General features: G+C 43.5%; 2 protein-coding genes across 2 annotated transcripts; one reads left to right on the top strand and one right to left on the bottom strand.

Moving 5' to 3' along the window:
- Positions 1-3,586: 3,586 nt before the first annotated feature.
- On the top strand, positions 3,587-4,173 carry LOC122626783. Its single transcript, XM_043807160.1, has 2 exons — positions 3,587-3,637; positions 3,691-4,173. The coding sequence occupies exons 1-2, from the start codon at positions 3,587-3,589 to the stop codon at positions 4,171-4,173; spliced, it is 534 nt and encodes a 177-aa protein (XP_043663095.1).
- Positions 4,174-11,859: 7,686 nt separating this feature from the next.
- LOC122625661 lies at positions 11,860-12,805 on the bottom strand. The gene is made up of 2 exons (XM_043805764.1): positions 12,555-12,805; positions 11,860-12,489 (listed from the first exon to the last, which is right to left on the bottom strand). The coding sequence occupies exons 1-2, from the start codon at positions 12,607-12,609 to the stop codon at positions 12,143-12,145; spliced, it is 402 nt and encodes a 133-aa protein (XP_043661699.1). The 5' UTR covers positions 12,610-12,805; the 3' UTR covers positions 11,860-12,142.
- Between the last annotated feature and the right edge of the window lie 109 nt (positions 12,806-12,914).

Here is a 12,914-nt window from a genome sequence, read left to right as displayed (position 1 = left end):
ATAACTGCCGCACTGAGAGAAACGGTCGATCGACTCTCGCGTATACGTGTCTATAAATAAACAAACACAGGCGCAGATATAGGGGCAAACCTCAACTGCATATATACACTCCTATTTGTATTGCTTCGTTTCGTATAAAAATAAATTGCAGAGCAATTTGTGTGCTCCGCTCTTTTTGGCCCGTCGCTCATTTTGCAGCTTGTTTTGTGTACGCGAATGAAATTATTTTCCCTGTTGTCGTTTAGCACATTTTCTACAGTTTTTCGATTTTCTTTTTGGCAACAGAACAACACACATTCGACGTCAGTGTGGGTTTTCTATTTGTCGACCCATCGGTACTATATATTCTTCTATATGGCTGCTTCCTATTCCCAGTTTGTCACTTTTTCGCAACTTGTTGCCGTTTCAAAGCCCTGTGGCTTTGACTTGCTTAGCTGGCCAAATTTTTGACCACATTTGTGTTAAAACGGTCGACAAATAATCTCTTTTTAGCTACTAATTTAATTTAATTCGATTCCTTTAATGATACCATGGTTTTGTCAAGATAACAGCTATTTATTGATAGCTCTTTAAGAGTAGCATACCCCTTTGTTTGTAGAAATCAAAGTGCTTATGAACACTGTTCTTTATCAAAAGTTGAAAGACATTCCGAATTGCTGAGTACAATTCCAAAATTGAAACTGATTACGAATACGTAAACTCGAATCATTTCCATACTTTATGAAATGGAATTATAAACCACTAGCATTCTGATCTCGAAGCATCGCACCCAATAATTTAGTTAGCATTCCATAAGCTAGGCATTCCTCGAACTTGCCAAATCTCTCATTAAACATTCCCAAACCAAGTGCATAAATTCCCAAAATATCTTCAACGAGTGTGAACTATAAATAATGGCGGGGCGCGCAATTATCTAGCCTCGTTATTAAATTACGCCCGTGTATATTTATATAGGTTACCAGTACGTGGGCCCCGTATTCCCCGTAACCGCAGACTACGCCGTATCGCATTGTATCTTATCAAACGGAAGAAAGCCCAAAGACCGGACGGTGGGAAAACGAGGGGTATGCGTCATGCCCACACATGGATTCAAATATAAATAGACGGGGAGAGCACCTACACGGTGGAAAATGTGTCGTCCAAATTGGATTTCATTTTCCACCACGCTGGGTCTCTCAATAATCAAATTATTAAATATTACCCTTTATATTGAAAACTGCTAAATTGCGTTAGATGACAACTTGTGAGTATTTATATGACTACCTTCTAGCACGGTTACATTTCTCTTAAAGGCTATTAAACTAATATGATTTCATATACCTTCCAAATGACTGTTTTTTGCGCTACCTGTCTTTTAAATTGGTCTGCGCATGGAGTGGCCGTTGGGATAACTTAAATCGCTTTAAGAGCGCCTGCCTTATAAACAATAGCCACGGCTAAGCCACAAGCGAGCAAACCGAAGCCTTGGCCATAAAATTACGTATACGCGCAGTTGGCAGCTGCAGTTGCAGCCATAGAACTTCCCACTCAGCCACCTTCCCTCTCCCTGACCCACTCCCCCAGTGGCATCCACACACTGGCCATTGCCACTCCACTCCCGCCGATTCGGTCACTCGCCTTCGCCGGCAGCAGAGGCAGAGGCAAAGGCAAAGGCAAATAAACAAAACGCCTGCCAGGTCGAGCCACTTGATGCGAACGTGCCCAGACAACGGCGTGTGGTTGCGAAACGTGTTCTCGCAACTCCTCCAATCCCAATCCCAATTCCTGGCCCAATCCCAAGCCCAGTCCATACCCATTGACCATGGCTGGTTGCAGGGCTTTAAAGTTTTGGGCAGAGACCAAGGCAAACAGGCTGGCCGCCGAACTAAGCTGCGTTTTGATTTGCACACGGCCAGGTGACCAAGGGCTGTTGGCCAAAAATTGGTTTGGGCCCCAATCTCTCCGGGCTTTCACGTCACGGGCTTCCGCCTTTGGCTGCGCTTTGAATAATGCAAATCCCTTAAATGCGCTAAACGCAGCTGCCGGTAGCTTTTCTCGATTCTTTCGCTCCAATCGAAAATTGCGATGGCGGCACGTTTTGTTTTCATTCTGCTCTACTTTTGAGTTGAGTCACTATGTTTTTCAGTCAAAAAGTTGTAATACAAATTAAATGCCTCCACAGTCCACAATATTATTTGGTTTTATTATTTGCTAAACATACATTTAAAGTATTATAAACAATACGCTGATTTACATATGTATGTTGCACAGAAAAGCAGTCTCAATATTTATTTAATTGTAATTTATATTTTAAAAATGCGCTTACATCGCATACATTTATTTTTAGAATTTTCAAATAAATAAAATAAACAATTTGCCCCGTCTTTGCTGACTTTAATATTGATTTTCGCCTTAAATGCCTTAAAGAATATTTTTTATTATATTCTAATCTGTGCCAACAGAGGAAGGCAAGACCTCCCAGCATTAGAGCAAACTTTTCACTACAATTTGGGTGATTTGTTTTTGTTTCGCTTGTCGTGTCATTGCAGTTTATTTTGTTCCGTTTTGTTTTGGTGTTAGAGACTGGTTTTGTTTCCGATTTCCCACTTTTCCGACCAGCTACCAGGTGAAAAGGCCGCCAATATTGCGGAACGATGTTTTCACACCTCCACAACTTCTGTTGCTTGTTTGGGGTGCACAGTTTTTAGATGTCCCGACGAAGATATGTGTGTATTTTTTGCACGTTTTCCCATTTCGCACTACCATTTTTATTTCGCCGGACACTTTTCGCGTACAAATGTTTACATTTCAACACAAATTCCTCTTTCGTGTGATATTTTGGAGGATTAACAAATTTCAGGCACTCGAAACAACTCGTCTTCGCTTTCGCTCATTGCAGGCGCAACTGTTTTGGAATTCTCGAAAATATTTTTCAATTTCAGTCCAGTTTGGGTGGAAATTTTTGGCTCTCGACGAAGCTATTTTCGTGCTCCTTCTGGTTGCCGCTTGTTTCGAAATCTGTTTTCCCCGACTTCCGTCGAGTTTTCCGCGGCGCAACATGAAGTCAATGTGTTTACCTCGCTAAACTTCTTTGCGTGCTAATAATAAACCAGCAAACAACAAACAGCAACAACCAAATCGGACTTCAGCAACTGCAACCACGCAGCATTGGTCCATTAGCCCCGTTTTTCATTTTCCATTTTCAATTTTCCGAACGTGGGAGGTGCGTGTGGGGTATTATTCCAGAGCAATACGTGAGGAGAAGCAGGCTTCAAACATTTTGAAGTAGCTTCTCATGTGGAATAGAAATTACAATAGAAAAATTGTAAACTAGTAATTCTAGCTCGCATTAAAACTAATGAAGTTCAAGTTATATTTCGTGTGGTTATGAAAAAGGGGTTTTATACTCGTATATGGGTCTGGTGTTATCAATAAAAGATTGAATTACTGATAATTTGATTTTATCTTACTCGACTGACAGGAAAGCCTGTTCAATGATAACATTTTATGAGGTCTACACATGCGAATGCTCAGTACTAGAATGATATAAATACGAAATGATTGAAAAGAGCATGTTATTTAAAAAAATAAACCTAAAAATCAGCTAATGTCTCTTGAACTGCACAAAGTCCTTTTGGTTCTATCAATCGCCAATTCGGTGGGTGTATTAAAAAGCCTTCCATTTTCTTCTCTTAAGAACTTTTCATTTAGGCACTGGTTCGGGCTGCGCTGGAAGTTCGGATAGAATCAGTTACGAAAATTTCTGGAGACAATGAAACACTTTTTGAATTTAATTTCCGATTGATTGGCCGGCAACGCCTATTGAATGGAACCATAAACCTACACGTCGATTTGGATAACGAATACGATTTGTCAAACGAAGTATTATCACTCAGAAATGGAGAGTGGGAGTCCACGAATGTGGGCGTGAATTTCAAAACCTGCAAGTACATGTCGCTAATTTATGACAGGTACTTTGCGGTTTCATTCAAGGACTCAAATATTCCAAAAAGTACTGAAGCCTGCCCAATCAAAAAAGGTGAATATTATGCAAGAAATGTGGAGGTATTCGCCGACAATTGGGTCCAATATACCAAATTGGGCTTAGTCCGGTCGATTTTGGTTGTTAAAAAGGATAACGTGGTATATGGGGGCATAGACGTTGTGCTGGTTTTGAGTCAGAAGATCATGTAATCAGATTATTAAGGTGATAGGTGGCAAAAGGAATGGAAGAGGCAAGTTAAATACTATGTGTATTTCGATCGGATCTCCTTTGAGCGGAAGATAAAACTGATTAAAGAATGCCATTATCTTAAATGGCTGATGTGTTGTGTTAGCTCCATATCTTGTGTATCGTACTGATGCTGGCATAACGCGTAACACAGAAACGTTTTAAAGAGATTCGCAAAGGCTTGTCATTGAATTATGATTTCGTGTATTAAATTCTGCTTTCCGATTCCTCGACATCTGCCTTGCGGTTTGCACTCCGCCCACTAGCTGACCAAAATAAAATCAGCCATCGCTGAAATCAATTTGCTGGTCTTTCTGCGTGGCTCTCAAGATCCAGCTTTTCCGTTTTCAGCTGCCTCGATCGCACATACTTTCTGGGTCATTAATGGAAAATACGCAAAGCATGCGGACGAATGGCTAAATAAATTATTTAATTCGAAGCTGGTGCGATGGTGGCGCGCCCGAATTTTCCGCTATGTGGATGCCACATAGTGCTTTGTTTCGACTCTAAGGTCGTCGGCGTGTCGTTGACTGTTCTTCTGGCGCCGCTGCTTATGACATCTCCCATCAGAGCTTTATTTCGGGGGATATATACGCTTGGATATGTGCGGCCATTAAAAATAAACGGCATTTGGCCTTTGCACGGCTCGTTGACAGCCGGAGATCAATGCTGGGGGAATCTTGTGAGCCAGACAGACCTTGCTGCTTGAACTTGTGACAAAGTGGAGCAATGACTCGGATTCTCTTGCATTTTACCACTTGTGCCTGGCATGCAAAGACATATAGTATGCGAGTCACTGAGCACTCTGCCGTCTTGTGGACTTCGTGGACTTCCGGCGAGACTTGTTTACATCTAACGCCCGGCCACGTAAACAAATGCACAGGTGAGCGGTATTTTTAGGCCCGATTCGGCCTATTTCGATCCGATCGAAACGGATAGAATTGGATTGGTGGCGTCAGTGATGCGGCACTTCATCTGCTTGATTTGCGTTCGCTTGTAAATACATTTAATTGGCACTTTTGCCAGCCGCCTGGCAGCTGAGTGCCTCGTTTATTATAAAAGAAACATGTACATTTATTTCTGGCGTTTCGAAATGTCAAAGGAAATGGGTGGTCTGGGGTCTGCGGACGGTCCGGAGATGGAGAAGTTTTGTGGCTAACCGCAAAACAATTAATTTTGATTGCCTTCTAAGCCCTTCGAGGGAGGAACGGAGCTACGTGCGTTCCACACCCGACTTTCTAATCCTTTCAAGCAAGTTTTGTATCTCGGCACGTACGCTGCGCCACGCCCACTTTTCACTCCGGAAAATACCAGCTCCCACTCCGATTTCCAGCAGGTATTCCCGGACTCAGCTGAACTGTCATGAATTGCAGGGAATTTATTTTACCGCAAGGACTGCTTTTTGATCCTGCTCGTGGAACCGTTTGGGGATTTGTTTTGGCCAACAATGGGGCCAGGCCAAGAAGTTCGTTTATTTGCCTTCGATTTAACTTAAAGTCTCATTTCATTGATGAAAATTTCGCACTGTTTAAAAGGGAAGTGCCTCAGCACATTGGCATGCGAAAATAAATATTTAAAGAATGCCACTTCCACTTGATGGCGTCATCTCAGTGAGCTGGGCGAACATTTTCAAGAGAACAAGTCGAGAAGAATAAATCGCAAAAGTAGGGAACTCGAAAATCGAATGCAGCGCCCGAAAGTTGGCCATGAAAAATGATTAAGTGGGAAACAGGAAATACGGGGAATGTGAAATGCAAGCATATGTGGCATATTTGCCATATTTGGCTGAAAGCCCATGCCAAAGGCAGAATATTTTTTAAGTTCATGAAAGCAATAAAGCGAATAAAACTGCAGCTAACTGAGTTATGCACTTATTTTTTGCAGTTTCCTGCAATCTGTTTGCCACTCGGATTTAAGAATAATTTTCCAGATCACTTAAGGGCTCTTAAGCACTCCGCATCGAACTGATGCCGCATTATTATGCGAGCTTGCAGCTTGAAATAATATAACCGACATGCAATTTAGGGCGAGTGCAGCAACGCAACAGCCATAAATTTAATGCAAGACAAACAATATGACGTCTGGAGGGGGCGTGGCAGGTTGGCGCCATGGGAAAAAATCTCATCAACGAGCTGCAGCAAAACGAGGAGAAATATTGAATGCAATTTTATTTGCCACACACTGTGTGTGCAGCGCGGCAGCAAAGCAGCAAACCGTTTGGCGAACTGCCGGGTGAATTATAGAAATGCATCATATTATTCCGCAGTTCCTGCTCCTGCTCCTGCTCTAGCTCCTTGTCCAGGATCGCCTCCTGCAGGATAACCTGCTCCAGAGTAACCTGCTGCGAAATGTGTGAGGGCGTGCGTGTAACTATGCTACTTACTGTCTGTTTGCTTCTGGGACTGCCACCGCCAGACGCACTCAGATCCACTGGAAAGTATTAGGGAAAGCTTTACGTCTCTAGGCGTTTCAGAAAAATATGGGAAAGACGAGTATGTTTACTGCTTTATTTTACGAATTTTGAGTTGCTGTTGAACTGGGTTCTTTACTTCCAATTTGCAGATCTAGATAGCAAGCAAACTATTAACTTATTAGGTCTTAGTACTTGTATTATTTACTACAACAATTAAATTATATTTTATATATACATATGTTATATTTCAGAAGACATTTATTGGTTATTTCTTATTATTTATTTATTTTCTGGGTGATTTTATCAAATTTCCGAGTGTATTACTAAAAGCCACGTGGCCAAAACAAGCAGATATAGGGAGCAGAAAAAAGGCACGGGAAGTGCCATATATAGCGCAACGCGGCCAAAAAACCAGGAGAATGGAGTGGGGCGCGACTTAAAGGGTGCTTTTGCTTCGAACTTCTGCTTCGAACTGGAGCTCTTAGCCCACCGCATGCAGCTTGATAAAAGACGCAGTCATGGTAACCCACCTGCCACTAAATGAGTTACGTGTGGGCATGTGTGTGGGTGCCTGCTGCTCCTCTTGCTCCTCTTGCTCCTCCTGCTCCTGATCCACTCTTTTCCGCCTGAAAACCTCATCTGGTGTTTGTTTGTTTGTTTGGCTTCGCCTGTTTACGTGCAGTCATGCGAAGCTCCGGCCCAAACCTCGACTTTTCAGCTGATGCTGGGATCTGCTTCAATTGTTGTCTGTCGCCAAAGGATTCCTTTCCTCTCCAGCACACACCCACCCACCCACTGCCCCATCTCATCAAAATCCATTTTAAGATTTTTGATTTAATTCCGCCTTTGTTTGGCAAGTCGGTTACTGCTCTTGCCTTGTGTATCTAGAGTTTAGATTTGCCCGGGCAAATTTGTGTATGCCCGTCAAAAGGCTGACTCTGCCGCAGACATATGAACATGTGAAGGACCCTCCTGGACTGTCTAGCAGTTCCTTGTATCACAATTGAAGTGGAGGAGTCAGTGCAACCCGGGCCCCTTTCCAGGCTGTCCAGTGAAATGCCTCGGGTGCAAGTCGAAAATTAAATAAACTATTAAAATAACAAAGTCATGGGCTCTTAAAGTTTGATAGAGACGAGTTTAATGGGTATCCAAATGGCAAAAAATCTGTACAAGTGTAAAATAAATAATTTGAATGTGACCACTTACAAGGACTATGTTGGGCTACGAACAAATAATTGCAATACAAACCACTTTTAGCACAGAAACAAATTAAGCAAAACTGTAGTTGACTTCAGATTTATAGCAAGTATAAAAAGTAGGAGGAGGCCTAGATTTGTATACAAGATGGTCTACACCGGACTTGGAGCTATTGAAATATATTGAAAACGGAAGGTAACCAATGTCAATCGAATTGCAGGCAGAACTGGAATTTTCCAAATCAAATTAGGAACGCTGCATTGGGCAGCACGAAAATATCCGCAAATGCAGAGCAGTTTGTGGCCAGAAAAGCGCCCAAAGAGCAAGTGGCAAACAATAGCTGTCGCAGCACAAATCAAATCATGGCAAATTAGTTGTAATTCAATTGCCGACAGTCGCCGTCTGGATCGTGGCCTCCAGCCCCATCCCCATCCCCATCCCCTCCATATGTTTGGGTCCTAATCCCCTTAGGGAACTTGGCGAAAACTTGTTGATACCGTTTCAGCCCTCGACCCACGCAATTCATAACACCACAAACGTATATATATAAATTCATATACATATACATGTATATGGATAAATGTTCGAGCGATACTCGCACGGACAACCTCCAGGCGTATCCATACGATGGGTGACAAATATTTGACGTTTTAGTCTAATTAAATTAGCCACATCGCCGCTCGGCCCTCGGGAAAGGTATAAATTTCTGCGCGCTAGTAGCAGCGTGTAAATTTCGCAGGTGGCACACGTTCGCGGTGCGTCGCGGGTTGTCTCTCGGCGGGTTTTCGCCTTCAAAAGGGCTGGAATATAAAATAAAACATACATAAACTACGACGCATTGTACAGGAATAAGTTCGGTGACCAAACGCATTGTTATAAAGTATATGCCAGCATACAATTCATATTCCCAGTCCTCACCTAAGCCGGTCACATGAAATTCCAACGTCCATTGTGCGAGCGAGTCGAACAATTGCACACGTTTTTATGTGCCGGAATGCAAGAAGTACGTATCCGTCCGTACGCTTGGTTATAAGTGGCTTAAGTGCAGTCCGTGAGCCAACTGAATTACGTGGCTATATCCTTCATTCATTGTGCTCCTGGTTGCTCCTAGTTTCGCCTAGCTGCTCCGTTGATTGTCAAATTGTGGTTGTGTGTGCCGAGCTTGTGGACTGAGACTGCTGGAGTTTCGATTCAACTTGCTGCCATCGCGATAAGCTCTCCGTTTTTATGAACTCTGTAAAAACTCCAAATTTGTTCCAGTTTAAATGAACTTCAGTGCTCTTGCGACAAAGTTATGATACTTCGATCGGCTGCAGGGAAAATTAACACGTCTCGGGTACAGAGGGAGAAATTAGAATATACCAGTTTTATGTCGTAGGCTAATACCATATGCTATAATCCTAGTTATTATAGATTCAGGTACATATACAATCCCATTTCGATGGCCAGTCGCCATCCTACAAGTTTCGCACCATGCACCTGCTGCAGGTGAACAGCTATGAATCCATTAATAAACGCTTTCCATGAAGTGACGGATAAAACCGAATTTATTGCGACATTTTTATGTCCGTCCGCCTTTTCGCCTGTCCTCCGCACTTATATTTCTATTAAGTTAATTAAACAATGCACCATCGGGGCCTCTGTGGCAGTCAGAACCACCTTTTGTCGGTTCAGGAAGTGTTTTTTATGGAACAACCGCCATGATGGGTCCGAGTTTTTTCTTGCCGCGTATGCAAGCACTTGCATTTTTTATGACCAGCCCAAACACTTTTAAATGCATCTGCAGCATCCGCATTCATATCCGCATCCATGTCCGCGTCCGCGTCCGCAGGAGCATAAAGCCAGTCTAAAGCGAAAGCATGTAGGCGGAATGCATTTTTTCTGTGCGGATTACCAATTGGTGGCCCTCGCCGAAAAAACTCCTTAAATATTCATTTTGGCATTGTTCACACATGCGGAGGAAGGCAGCGGAAAAGAAAATTATTTTCATCGGGTGTGCAAAAATATTGGAAAACAAAGAAATTATTTTTAATGGGAAGCCGCTTGGCGGCGGTGATGTAAGCAATCCACTGAGAGCCACAACAACTAATACAAACTGCATATCGTGGCTAATGAGATGAGTGCAATGAAAATATAAATCAAAACACAAAAGCGATTGAACAATTGGTCATAGGAATAAGAAGTGCAAGAAATGCTCGCGAATGCGGTATTCAGTGTATTCAGTGTGGCCTTTGAAATTGGCCAGAAAAGTCGGGAAACAGTGAAGCAGCACAGTGTCTAATCAACTCACTAAATTGGCAAAACTTAAATCTTGCCCATGCAGATGGCACTTAAAAAGGGCTTAGCCAGCCTGGCCAGCTCGGTCAGCGACGGAAATAAAAAGAAAAACATTATAAACAGCTTAAATAGAAACTTTTTGCACGCCGGAAACCAGAAACCATAAACCAAGTCAGAAACCCGCAGACACACAAACACACAGATTCACGTGCACATGCACACCCAGTTGGACATACAATATAACTATGAGTATAAAAGCAAAATCAACTTGAAAGTTGCATGTGGCCCGGCTTAGTATTGGACTTTTTGGCTTAGCCAATGTGTATATAAATACTATATATATGCCATATATGTAAATATCGTTCAGTTTTCAATGCAAGTGTGCTAAGCCCTGCGACATGAAGCCGGATTTTGAACTCTGAACCCTGGACTTGGTAAACCTGTTATGTGAAGTGCACTAACTCTAGAATGGGTCGCAAAAAGAAGCTGCCGACGGGCGTAAGTAGAAACCCACCTAGGATCTGATCCCGATCCAGATCCAGAAAGTAGCACCTCTTAAAGCCGCCAGTATTAGCTAAACGCCGCTTACCTTAAACGCCTCCAATGCCATTTAGATGGAAGCCAGACAATCAGCCCAGCATCCTCCACTTTGCACTTAATTTCTTGTATGTTTATTTTTTATTTATTCGCATTTCCGCATACACGATTCCCCGCCGCATCGGCATGTACGTATGTGCTCCTGCTCACCTGTCTGTTTAAAATATGCCAGGTATCGTCTGGCGGCAACCACGCCTCCGCCGCCCCCAAATCGGTGGGCGGGTTCTGTGTGCCGCTGGGATTACCACAACCTCTGCTGCTCGAGGAGAAGAAGTTCCTGCTGGCTGTGGAGCGAGGCGATATGCCGAATGTGCGCAGGTGAGTAGCGCTTTTCACGCCTCCGATGCCCATCAGGTGGGCGGGGCGGGGGTAAGGTTGTTCAGTATGGAATCTTCGGCGGGAGGGATGCACTGCAGGAAACTTTTACCACAATCAGGTGCTCGAAAAGCATTAGTCAATGCCCAGGATAATCTAATGAATATTTTCAATCGCCTTGCAGCCTAAAACCGAATTGGTTTTGATATACTTAAACTTAAGTTAAGGCAAATAGTTAAACGTGCTACCAGATTTATCCGAGTGTAGGGAGTTCGAATAAAAAGCCCCACATGTTTAGCGGGGTATCCCCAGCTCCATTGGAGGCTTCGCCCAGGGAAGCACAGGTGTTGACTGGGCTCGGTCGCGGTCTCACAGGTACCATAAATTCCATCGGGAGGTAGCCTCCTTGCGTTGTTTGGATGCGACGCTGGTGGTGGATTCCTTTATTCCATTATTTGCACACTCGTCCGCCGCGGGCCTCAAAATGGTTACCTAACTGGTATCCTGGCAGCCACTTAATAAGCAATATGAGGACTTCGACCCAGATACTTTACGCTCGTTTACGGCTCTGCTTTAATAAATGTGCGATTAATTCCGTTTGCTGGCAATGAATACGAGATAAGCCAAATTATCCAAATACTTTTCGGCTGTCACTTAAAGCAGTTAAGAGCTCACTCACATTCCCTCATATTCAATTCCATAAGCGAATCTTATTGCAAAGAAACTTTTAATATCAAATTATTCAATTTAATAATTCATGTTCCTTTTGCATTGAGGATATCTTTGGTTTCCTTACCTGCAAGCATGTTGGCACCAAACAGGAAGACTACTTTTTGTTGACATGCTAGAATGACATTTATGAACAATTCTTTATTGTTTTCATGGGGTTGGCAATACGGTAACAACAAGCAAATGGGTGGTGTCCTGGGTTCCAGTTTCTCATGTGATTCCCAGTTGGGTTTGGAGGCATGCATGGTGCAGCTACAAGCTCGCATCTTAAGTGGAATGTGGGGATGGTGCCGAAACCAGACCTAGTAATGGATCCTACATGGATATAATAATATTGACAATGCGATATGGATGGAAATGGAAATGTGACGGCAATGGCGGTACTGGGGACGTTTTGGGGACATTTAAAAGTTGATAAAGCGGTACGGGTTGAAGCTTTTCATCTCGTCCAGGGTGTAGCGGTAGCGGATGCCCTTTGAAGGCTCCTCCTCGGAGCCATTCGAGTCGTCCTCCTCCTCGCGGATCTCGTGGACCCGCTCCACCCGGATGCCCTTCATCTGGCAGGCACGGCGGTACAGCTGCTCCTCGCGGTCCATGTAAAACTGGCACGATGTGATGCTGTGATGCGGAATGGGCGACGGAGGGGTCATGGGACTACTTCCAAATGGAACACCTCCTGCCCCATACGCCGCCGGGGCAAACCAGTTGTTGGCCAGCCCGCCTCCGGCCACCAGCTTCACAGTTTGGGTCTCTACAAGATTTAAGGTTGCATACTATACATGCACGAAACTCCAGGGGACACCCCTGTTGGCTCACCCTTGTTCTTTTGGGCCATTTTGATGACCAAGCTTTGACCCTCGGCGGCTTCCATTGGGTATTGAGTTTTTGAATCGTTGGGGCTTACGAATAATTTAATCGCCTAATATTGGGTGTAGTGTGTAGTCACTGTAATCGCGTCTTGGAAGCGGAGTGCGTTTCTTCTTTGAATTTAGTACAACAATTTATGTTGACGAACGTTCGTAAAATCAAAGATTTCTGCCCTTAATGACTGGCAGATGAAAACCAGTTTTGACACTTCACCTCCAGGGTAACCAGATTTCGATTAACTGCCAGCCAGTGCACCGCAGTGTTGGAAAAAGTACATAACTTGATTTAAGACTTTTCCACCTTGCGCTC

This window comes from Drosophila teissieri, chromosome 2L (genome assembly GCF_016746235.2).
Source record: "Drosophila teissieri strain GT53w chromosome 2L, Prin_Dtei_1.1, whole genome shotgun sequence".
NCBI classification, from domain to species: domain Eukaryota; kingdom Metazoa; phylum Arthropoda; class Insecta; order Diptera; family Drosophilidae; genus Drosophila; species Drosophila teissieri.
This window is presented reverse-complemented; position numbering and strand designations above follow the sequence as displayed.